At 36.9% G+C, this 11879-nt stretch overlaps 2 protein-coding genes across 2 annotated transcripts; both read left to right on the top strand.

The window, feature by feature from the left end:
• Window positions 1-489: 489 nt before the first annotated feature.
• Window positions 490-4504, top strand: LOC131079966 (pentatricopeptide repeat-containing protein At4g13650-like). Its single transcript, XM_058018005.2, has 2 exons — window positions 490-3967; window positions 4177-4504. The coding sequence occupies exon 1, from the start codon at window positions 707-709 to the stop codon at window positions 3440-3442; it is 2736 nt and encodes a 911-aa protein (XP_057873988.1). The 5' UTR covers window positions 490-706; the 3' UTR covers window positions 3443-3967; window positions 4177-4504.
• Window positions 4505-4683: 179 nt separating this feature from the next.
• LOC131079967 (uncharacterized) lies at window positions 4684-6700 on the top strand. Its single transcript, XM_059212019.1, has 2 exons — window positions 4684-5317; window positions 6147-6700. Exons 1-2 carry the CDS (start codon window positions 5005-5007, stop codon window positions 6464-6466), a joined length of 633 nt encoding a protein of 210 aa, XP_059068002.1. The 5' UTR covers window positions 4684-5004; the 3' UTR covers window positions 6467-6700.
• The last annotated feature ends 5179 nt before the right edge of the window (window positions 6701-11879 follow it).

The following is an 11879-nucleotide window of genomic DNA, read 5'->3' as shown; positions in this document are numbered from 1 at the left end:
TCTCTCCCATTTCCATCTCCATCTCCCACTCTATCTCCTTATCCCTCTCTCTTTCACTCTTTCCCCCTATATCTCTCCCTCTTTCTATCCCTATCTCTCCCTTGCTATTGTAAACATAACAATTTCTTGTTGACAATAGAACTTGATTATCTTCTGAATTTAGAAGTTTTGTTTTAGTTGTTCTTGGATCTTAGGCTAGCAACTAATCTCTCATACATAAATGTATACAAAAAAATACCAAAATCTCCCTAATTGACCTTTCACACCTCTTCCATACCCATTGCACACCAAGATGCAATTATGCAATTGCTAGTCTATCCATTGCACACTAAGGTGCAATTGTTAATCTAGTTTATTCTCAACTAAAAGGGTATCAACTTGAATTCATTTGAAGAGCAAAGTCAATAGTCTGCAGCTATTCTGACTCCAAAACGACACTATTGTGATTTTTCGTAAAAATCAATAACACACATTTTATAACACCGTTTTGGAGCCGACCTTGTAAATTTTTAATAAGGGTTAATTACAGCAAGGACGACTTAGTGCAGAGGAATGATTTATGCATTATACGCCTCCCTCGAGATGTTCGCCCTGCAATGATGGTGTCCACTGAAAATGCTCCCAGGCCTTCCACTGGCAATGCCATTGTGGTAGACGTAGACTGAATAAACCTGCACATTTTCTATGCTTCAATTACAGTCGTAAAATGCCATTGCGATCCACTTCTCATTTCAATCTGACAGCTTTAAGCAGAGAGGGCCAGCTGAAGGAGGCGCTACATATTCTGCTTACTACACACAAACCACATGGACACTCCTCTACACATCTTCAATTATTTCAGACCCGCATTCTCAAGAACGCGCTTTTACAAGGGAAAGAAGTTTACTCTTCCATCGCTCCCAGGGGATTTACATTTGCTACATGTACTAGTTTTCAGAGCAAGCTTATTATCAACATGTATGTCAAGTGCGGAAGTTTAATGGATGCTCGTAAAGTGTTTGATCACATGAAACAACGAGACAAAGTCTCATGGAATATGATTATTGCAGCATACCAAAGACATGGGTTTCCTCACGAGGCAGTCACACTGTTTCACCAAATGCAACGAACAGGTTTCCAACCCGATCAGTTCACCTTTGCTAGCATACTTCCAGCCTTTGCTAAAATCGGAGATTTGGAACAGGGTATGGACATCCATCAGAGTATAAGAGAAGGAGGATTTTTGTCAGATGTTGTAGTTGCAAGTGCCCTGGTGGACATGTATGCGAAATGTGGAAGCATGGACAAAGCACTTGAACTGTTTGACGAAATGCCACAAAGAAATGTGGTTTCATGGACTACAATAATTGTGGGATATGCACAAAACGGATTTATTGAAAAGGCATTAGAAACGTTTAAGCAAATGCAGCTGGCGGGTGTAAAGCCAGATTCGTCAACCTTTTCCTGCATCCTCCAAGCCTGTGCTCAAATTGGAGGTTTGGAACAGGGCATGGACATCCATCAATGCACAATTGAAAGTGGATTTCTGTCAAATGTTTCGGTTGCAAGTGCGCTGGTAGACATGTATGTAAAATGTGGAAGCATAGACAAGGCACGTGAAGTGTTTCACAGAATGCCTCAAAGAGATGTGGTTTCATGGACTGCAATGATTGTAGGATATGCACAAAATGGATTTGTGGAGAAGGCTTTAGAAACTTTTAAGCAAATGCAATTGGCAGGTGTAAAGGCAGACTCCACAACCTTTGCCAGCACTCTCCCAATCCTTGCCAAAATGGGAACTTTGGAACAGATTACGGACATCCATCACAGCATTACAGAACGGGGATTTTTGTCAAATATTGTAGTTGCTAGTGCTATGGTAGATATGTATGTAAAATGTGGAAGCATAGACAAGGCACGTGAAATATTTAACAAAATGCCTCAAAGAAATGTGGTTTCATGGAATGCCATGATTGCAGGATATGCACAAAATGGATTTGTTGAAAAGGCTTTAGAAATTTTCAAACAAATGCAGTTGACAGGTGTAAATCCAGACTCCACAACCTTTGCCAGCATCCTCCCAGCTTGTGCTAAAATGGGAGATTTGGAACAGGGTATGGATATACATCGAAGCATAATGGAAGGGGGATTTTTTTCGGATGTTGTAGTTGCAAGTGCCCTGGTAGACATGTATGCAAAATGCGGAAACATAGACAAGGCATATGAGCTGTTTGACAAAATGTCTCAAAAAAATGTGGTCTCATGGAATGTCATGATTGCGGGATATGCACAAAATGGATTTGTTGAAAAGGCCTTAATTTTTTATAAGCAAATGCAACTGGCAACAGCAAAGCCAGACTCCTCAACCTTTGCCAGCATCCTCCCTGCCTGTGCTCAAATTGGAGCTTTGGAACAGGGTATGAACATCCATCAAAGTATAATTAAAAGTGGATTTTTGTCAGATGCTGTAGTTGCAAGCACCCTAGTAGACATGTATGCAAAATGTGGAAGCATAGACAAAGCGTATGAACTGTTTGACAGAATGCCTCAACGAGACGTGGTCTCCTGGACTGCAATGATTGTAGGATATGCACATAATGGATTTGTTGAAAAGGCTTTAAAAACTTTCATGCAAATGCAATTGGCAGGTGTAAAGCCAGACTCTACAACCTTTGCCAGCATCCTTCCAGCCTGTGCCAATATGGGAGTTCTGAAACAGGGTATGGGCATCCACCAAAACATAATTGAAAATGGAAATATGTTAGATGCGGAAGTTTCGAATGCCCTGGTTGACATGTATGCAAAATGTGGAAGCATAGACAAGGCACGTAAAGTATTTGACAAAATGCCTCATAGAAATGTGGTCTCATGGAATGCCATGATTGCAGGATATGCACAAAATGGATTTTGCAACAATGCTCTCAGAATCTTTGAATTGATGAAGCACTCTGGAACATATCCTGACACTGTAAGCTTTAGTTGTGTTCTATATGCATGCAGCCATGCAGGTTTAGTTAATGAGGGCTGTACATACTTCAATCACATGAGTAACCCTCATTACATTACTCCTACAGTTGATCATTATGTGTGCATGGTTGACCTCATTGCCCGTGCTGGCTATCTTGAGGACACCCTAAATTTTATCATTAAGATGCCGGTTAAACCAGAAGCGGTTGTGTGGATGTGTTTCCTTGGTTCTTGCAGATCACATATGAGCATAGGTTTGGGAGTATTTACAGCAACACAAATTTTTGATTTGGACCCTGAAAATGTGGCGACTTATGTTCTTCTCTCAAACATCTATGCAGAAGTGGGCAGGTGGGGTGAGGTTCAAATGGTAAGGAGTTTGATGAAAGATAGAGGAATCAAGAAGATCCCTGGATGTAGTTGGATTGAAGGCCATAAAATGGTACATGCTTTTTGTGTAGGAGACAGATCACACCCACAAATACAGGAGAGGTGATGTTCAAATGGTAAGAAGATTGATGAAAGATAGAGGAATCAGAAGATCCCTGGATGTAGTTGGATCGAAGGCCATAAAATGGTACACGCTTTTTGTGTAGGAGACAGATCACACCCACAAATACAGGAGATCTATGCAAAGGTGGAGAAATTGCATAGTTAGATGAAGGCAGCAGGGTATTTTCTAGATTCAAGAAGATCACTTAATGATGTGGAAGAGGAGGAAAAAAAATTATTTCTCTGCCACCATAGTGAAAAGTTGGCAATTGCATTTGGATTGTTAAATACGCCTCTTGGAACAACTATTAAAATTGTTAAGAACCTTAGAGTATGTGCTGATTGTCACACTGCAACAAAATTCATTTTTAAGATTGCAGCAAGAGAAATTACTGTGAGAGATGTGAACCGTTTCCATCATTTTAAACAGGGTCAATGTTCTTGCAGAGATGATTGATGATACTAAACGAAGCAATCTGGAAAACAAGCTTTAACTGTGACAGACCTGCAGTAATAGTGAAGGGACAAAGTTTTATTTTTAGATCTGCAGTAATAGTGAAGGGACAAAATTTTATTTTCAGTTTTTCAAAAGTACTTTTATTTTGAGATTGGCAATATATGTCATGCTGTTGGCTTACTAATCATAGTGCAATTTAGATCACTCCTTATATACACTGTTAGGGTATCCAGCAAAGGCCTTTTAAATGCTAACATGAATGTTTCATTGAATGTTTTCAGGAAACCTGCATATGTATGAAATAAAAAGCTGGAGGAGGAGGTGGAGAATGAGGGAAAACCAAAGTTGAGGAACACTTCAAGTAAATAGAAAGATTCTTGACCGACAGAAAATGGGAGAGGAGGGCTCACAATCAACCCTTGCAATTTTGTATAGTTTTTCTATATTATTTTTTGTCTGTGTCAGGTTGCCCAATTGAGATTAAATTGCACATGTCAGATTAGGTTTGTAATTTTATGTGTAGATTTATTTTTCTATATCCTTTTGGTTGATGAGATAACTAATAGATTTGTCGGTTCACAAATATTTCGATATGTTTGATTAAAGTTATATGTGAGCTAGTCTTTGTTTAAAATTGTCTATCTTTAATAATAAAAAAAGCATACATGTATGATACTTGAAAAATTCATATAATGAGGTTTATAAATTGATAGAGAGAAAAGGATAATATCTATATATAAAAATATAATCACAATTGCATTGTATTCATACATTCATAGTGTTACAAAATTGTGCATGATGAGATTTATAAATTGATGCTGATGAGAGGAAGATTTGAAGTTGGTTAGTATTGGGAGACAGTCAAATAGGACATTTTGTAAATATTTGGAGGGACATTATGTTTAAAACAAGAGGGATTTAAAAAGATCAGAGCTATAAGAATTTCAAAAAAAACACAATGGTAGACATCTTACAATTATATTTATACTGGGCAAATTGACTCTTGATTCATGTATGCCAAATTGAACAAATGTCTATGCAAGTTAAATTCCATGTGATAAAAAAGGAATTGAATAGTTTCGCATCAGTTGCAAGCCTAACAAATACTAATGGAGGCGATTTGCAAGATGAGCGGAAAGAGCGGAGGGGTGAGCGGGAGGAGCGGAGCGGTGAGGATTTCAAATGAAGAGGCCTCTGAAGATGGCGAAGATGTTGCTGATGAGGTCATTGTTGCGTATCCTGGCTCTCGGCATTCAGTCAATTCGTTGCCTTGGGGTTCGGTTCGGATTTCTACTGATGTTTCTGAGAGTTACTTTGGCTTCAGTGCGAATTGGTTGCCTAATGCCTATGGTGGTGCTTTTTACTCTGCATGGAGTCTTCTTGCCATGGTCTTCCTTGACTTCACTACGATGGTGATTATGGGTAAGATTGTTTTGTACCTTGCTCCAGACCTTTTTTCTCTGTTTGTGAGGGGGGTCATTTTTGGTGTTGTTTGGTGCGCTTTGTATTCGGGAGGGTTTTTCCTTTGGCCTGTCTCTGGAGCTTTGTGCATGGAGTGTATCGTTCTGCTACATGCTTTGGACTATGTGTCCAGTTTTTCTGTTTCGGCCTTCTGCTTTGTGGTGGCCGTGATTGATTGTGTTGTGTCGGTTTTGATGGAGGCCTTCTCTGGTGTGCTCCATTCTTTGACGCTTTTTAGGGCTCTTCGTGTTTGGATTGGAAGCCACTTGTTTGGAGATATGGGTGGTTTCTGATGGGTTTTTGTTCTTAATGGTGGATTTTGTTTCCTTTGGTGTGGTTATGGAAAGACCAAGGGTTGTTCGTCCCCCTTTGGTGCTTGGTTGTTGCAGGTTTGTGGTGAGGGGTTTTATTGGGTTATGCCTGAAGATTGAGCTTGCTACCCCTGGGGATTTGTTGTTCTCCGTGATAGTTCATTGGGGATTGTTTTGTTTTGTTTTCGTGAGTACTTCCCATTTCAGGATCCCCATTGTTCTTGCTATGTTCTTGGAGGGTGTAGTCTTTTCTTGCCAATATCTTGTCCTCTTGTCCTCACCTATTGTCTCTTTGCTTTGAGGGGATGGCTGAGTGTTTTTGCTCCCCTGGTGTTGTATGATGTGCCTTCCTTGAGGGTCGTTATGATTGTCTCTATGTTTTTTGCGCTTTTTAGTTGGTTTCCCCAATCTTTATACTTCAGTTGTGGCCCTCCTATTTTTGTCTCAACGTCTTTTGTTTTCTCTGGTTTTTCCTATAGAGATGGCCCTATCTTCTATTGAGTTGGAGATAGTGTGTGCTGGAGATGACCCTTCTTCTATAGAGGTGGAGTTGGATGTTGCGGGTGTTATTGAGAGGTGTTGGTTGGGGGTTGATGGTAACTTGTCTCTTGGCTGTAAGGATAATGAGGCTGGGTTGTATGTTGACTTTTCTCCTTCTTCTTCTATTGAGGTGGAGTTCTTGAAGGGTTTGGTGAATTCAATGTTGCTCATTCTCAAGGTTAAGGTTATGAGAGCCTTGCTAAAACCCATGGTTATAGTTGAGGGATCCTGGAAAAACCTTATGTTCATGCTTATTTAAGTTTTCTAGTGAATGAGTTTGGCGTTCTTTTTCAGGTAGGTATTCAATGTTTAATCTTTGAGGATAGGCTGAGGATGGGCTGCTGATTATCTATGATGTATATTTTGGCAACGTTTTGTTTTGGGTTTCAGACCTGTGTAAAATCCGAGGGTTTCAGGTCCCTTCAAAACTTGTTGTAAGAGGTTTCGGGTCCCCTCAAAACCTATTTGATCTTTATAAAAAAATAAATACTAATGAAGCGCAATTGCATAAAACATTGTAAGCGCCCAAAATTGTATGGTTTGACACAAAAGTTTGATAATGATTTGGCAATTCAACTCATGACCCAAATGGCATGATAAATATCCCTTCGACATTTTTTTTAAATCTTGATGGAAGTCCTTGTGCATCTTTAGAAACTTCTTCCATGTTGTTTCCATCCTTGCTAGTCACATATCTAGTTGGTGTGTTCTCTTTTCCTTCCACAATTAGCATTTACCTCTAGGAATAAGATCCACCTTTATAAGTCTACAACCCTCTTTACAAAGTCAATTCCCAAATCTCCTATAGCTAGGCTCGAGCCTTCTCATACAATACCAAGAAGCTTTCATTCTTGCCAAGCAATCTTCATTTTAGATATTTCCTTTTGTAAAAAGAAGTGCTCAACTAGAGAGTGGAAGGTTCAATAAATATAAGTTGAATCCTATGATGACTCAATTTACAACAACTTTAAAAAAGCTCTTCAAGATTTAGATAGTTTTTTTTTTTTTGTGTGTGTGTGTGGATTTCTTTCACAAAAGTTCCCATTTATATAGCAACATCAATTAATAATTAAATCACCAAAAATTGCCTGAGAATTGTAACATTTAGTTACTATTTCATAGTTAAGATTAGATTTGTTATTGCTTTAGTAGGTTAGAAGATTTCTTTAATTGTGTTCTTTCTCTACAAATTCAAAAATTAAAACCAAAATTCATTTTTTGTTACACTTAGTTCAAAACAATATGAAAATTTCAAAAACATTAGTTAAATTGCATTCAAATCATATAGAATTGTTTAACTTGCAAGTAACTAATTAGATCACATTTTATTCTCAAGAAAATACGAAAGGAGTTGAAATATATTTATCTTTGTATGTATTAGATTAATCCATTTAAATAAAGCATTGCAACTCACAAAAACATAAAAAGAAAGTAATTATCCTTGATACCATCACAAGGCATCCAACAATCAAGCATTGAGCAAACAAAATAGAATCAAGCAAAACAACCATAAACTCTAAAATGAATCTCTTAAAGTTTTCTATTTGCTCACTTGGTCTTCCATGCTTGATTTGTCTTGAAATTAAAGAAAACTAGATAGAAGTAGTTTTAGAAGAAACTAGAACAAAGTTGCACCATATAAGAAAATTTGATCAAAGAGAAAACTCAAGAACAAGTAGAGATTTTGATAGAGATTCAAGAAACCAATAAGATAAGGCATATAAGAGGAGAGCTTCATGCAAGATAACTTGCTCCTTAAAAGAACTCATCTTATTGAGACTAGAATCACAATATTAGCACTTCAAAGATTTGCAAGAGAACATTCTAACATCCTAATTATTCCAACTCAAATAAATTCCATAGTAACCAAGTACTCCTTGAGTGAACCAACCAATGCAACACACTCTCCATACCATCATATCTCTATCATCCACAAGATTAATCTTCCATGCAAAGACTAATGCATTTGATTATCCACTACTTGATTGGATTTTACAAAAGAGCAAGAGTAATTAAGTGTATGCCAATAACAAGGGTGTAGAATATGTGTTGGCCTAAATCCATCTCATTCACTTTTGTTGAGTCAACTTGGAACATCACATAGTTTGATAAACCCAACATCAAGGTAAAATCCTTTTGGGTAAGCTCACACATCCTTTACCTTTCTCTTTCTCTTTTATCTTATCCTATATCTCCTTATTCTACCATCCCATTTATTTTGTGGTTCCTATAGTAGCCCCAAATATGATGAGGCCAACAAACCAATAGGGGTAAAGTTCCTTCAATCAAAATAGCCATCTTTCATTTGATTAGTATATCCCTCCTAACAATATCATGACACCTATTTAAAATAGGTGTGATTACAAGAATATTAATTTAGATGGAGGGAGGTCATACCATAACCATAACACCTACAAGGGCCATAACTTTATAATTTCTAATAAAATTGCATGGCAAGAGTATTAGGGCCATATGTCACAATTCCTTTTTTCTTTCCATATGTGGCATGTTGGAGGATGTGTGAAGTTTTTTGCTTCATGGTGGTTGTTGTGGTTGCTTTTAAAAGTGTCTTTTTGGAACTTGAGAGCATGGTGAAGATTCATAAGGTACATGGATGGATAAGGGATGGTTTCCCTTGTTTGTGATTCTTATGGATGTATTTACAATGTATGATGTCAAGTGGGAGAATGTTAGGATTAAGATGCCATCTACCTTGTAAATCCTATGACTTGGTTCCAACATCCCTGGAAAGTGTTCTAAGGCACTTAGGATGTATTGGGAGAATAATTTGTAATATTTAATTCTCACCATTATTTGTAATACACTCCTAAGGGGTGATGGGTTTGACTAGCAATGATAAAAGTGGGTTGTGAAGACAATTATTTAATGTTGTTTACCCCACCTATGGACATCTAGAATAAGATTTTTAATAGCTTAAGGAAGTGGAAAAAGAGTGACATTTGGGATTCTCCAAGTGGGAGCATGGAAGAGACAACATGTGTCTCTTGGTATCTAGTCATTTATTACATTTAATGTAATGTTTATCTTGCAAGTATGGGCACCTAAGTTGGACAAAAAGTATTGGAAGCTAAACCAGTGTCTTTTTGAGTTCTGTGGAGGCATTCCAAGGGTTGTGGTCATGGAGAATGAATAGGCGTTTTTGAGAACCTTTATTGGTGGTTTTTGAGCCCTTGCCATCCTATAAAATCAACCTTTGGGTGTAGATTTTATTTGTAACAGTTGAATGTAGATTTCTCTACAGTAGCAAAGGATGAATGGGAGGCATACAAAAGGTTGTTCACATGTACATAGGTGCTGCTATGGTGGAGGAAAAGAGTCAAATGAAAGTGATTATAATGTAAGCACTTATATTGTTGATAATGCAAGCTTGTCCTCTCTTCTTGGTGGAGTTTTTTCCCGCAAGGGTTTCTCGATGTAAATCTTGTGTTTTTGTTGATATTATGTTGTTGATTTATGCCTTATTGCTGCTATCTTATGTTGATTATAATCATTAATTATTTATGTTATAAGTTCACATAAGATAGGTTGATTAAGCATGATAAATGTTAGTTTTTAGTGATTGAATTAACAAATAGGTAGCAGAAACAAAATACACAGTAATGCAAAGCACACAACACAAATATATCCTGGGAAAACCTCCCTCTTGGAGGAAAAACCCAACAACCAAAGTCTCAAATCTGAATATTATTAAGGACAGAAAACAGTTACAACTTAGCCCAGCTAGGGCACAAATATGAATGTCAACTAAACATACTTATCTAATGTCCTGGTCAGATCTAAATATGATCGAATCATTCAGAATATTATGTGCAGACTCAAACCCTGAGTGAAATTTGTTGGTCCTCATATGAATTTGTCAGCCTTGAATGGAAGTATGCTCAGCCTATATGATGTTCGCCCAACCTAGAAGATAGTTCGTCAACCTCATATGATAGTTTGGCAGCTCTTGAATGCCTTTGCTCAACACATGAATTGCTTCGCTCAACCCTTGAACAACTTCAACAACCCTTGTATAAATTCGTCACACTTGTAGATTCTTTGATGTTGCATATGTTGATCATGTAGTGGACCTAGTTCGCTTAGATAGGAGACCTTGTGTAGTAGCAGTCATAAGTTCGCTTGCTTAGATTGTGTTTGTGATCCTCAAGTCTCCTTACATATAAGAGATTAAGCATAACATGATACTTGGTCGACCTTGTGTATTTTGCCACCAAGTTACAATAATTCAAATTTATTTCTTATGCATTACAAATAGGTCTTGACCTATATAATTTACAAGTTACAAGTTGCATGTTCAATAGGGCCCGACTTGTTGAGTTACAAGTTACATAAAGGATAAGTCTCGCCCCATAACCATTACAAGTCACATAAATTGAGCACCCAAATAGGGCCTGCCCTTTCAATGTTCACAAGTTACATTAAGTTCCATTTTGGCCCAACCCAGTTACATGATATAATTAATCAATATGCAAGTTACATAAGCATCCAAATTGGGCCCAACCCTATACATTAAATGATAACATCAATACAATTAATTTTAAGGCCAAGGGCCACATTAAAATTAATTAAGCTAGGGACTCGACCTAGCTACATTTCAACAATAAACATATTGTTTTTAGCATCATAAACAAGGAGCTAATTTTCCACATTTAAGGGAACTTAATTTTTAGATTTGCATGAGTTTTAGATTTTCATGTTGTAGCTATCTGACCCTTGTATCTTATCATTTGATTAGTTTATTGGATAGATGTTTATCTTCACAATCTTTGGTATTGAACATCTTTATTTTCTAACAAACACTACTAAAAGTTTTTACTTTCACATAATTGAAACATCACTATACCTTCCCCTTACCAACTATGTGAAGTGAACTATAGTCACTAAGGAGAACCTCTTATCCATCATAATTTTGATAAGATGAGAACCGCTTATTATGTGGAATCATTTAATAAGAAGAATTGAATTAATGAGCCAATATAAATTACTAACACTATCAATAGAAATGAATAAAGCATCATCATCACCATTATCAAAGGATTTATTAGTGAAGGAATCATCATATATTTTCTTCCTTTTTCTTCATTCCCTCTTAATGTATCCCTTTTTCCCATAGTTCCAACACTTCACTCTACTCTCTTCCTAGGGGTTTGGATTTCTCTTTAAACTTGGACCTATAGATTTAAATTTCTTCATTCCCCTTTATACTCACCTTTGTCCTTGGGCCTTCTTTGAGTATTTGATTTCATCTTTTGATCCCTCATCCTTGGATTTCATCTTTATATATATACTAAACAAGGTAGAAACAAGGGCCTCGAAGTGTAGATGTCATAGAACCACTTAGAGCAATTATTACATTCTACCCAAATTTAAGAAAATAAGAAATTATAAAATAAACTTATCCTCCTCATATAGATTAACATCAATAGAAGATAACTCAAAATCATTCAAATTATTATCAATAAAGTTTCTCTTTCATTTTCAAGAAGCATTTTTTTCTTGAAAATATAGTTTTTAGTAACAAAAGTATCTCTTTCATATATATCTCCTATACTCTTCCATAAACTCTATGGTGTAGCCTCTTCTAAGACATTTAAGATGATGAATTATGTAAAGATGAAACCAAATATTTTCCCCTGCCTTCTTTTGAATAT

Source organism: Cryptomeria japonica, chromosome 10, assembly GCF_030272615.1.
Source record: "Cryptomeria japonica chromosome 10, Sugi_1.0, whole genome shotgun sequence".
Taxonomy (NCBI): domain Eukaryota; kingdom Viridiplantae; phylum Streptophyta; class Pinopsida; order Cupressales; family Cupressaceae; genus Cryptomeria; species Cryptomeria japonica.
The sequence above is the reverse complement of the archived record's forward strand: the minus strand, read 5'-3'. Positions and strand labels throughout refer to the sequence as shown.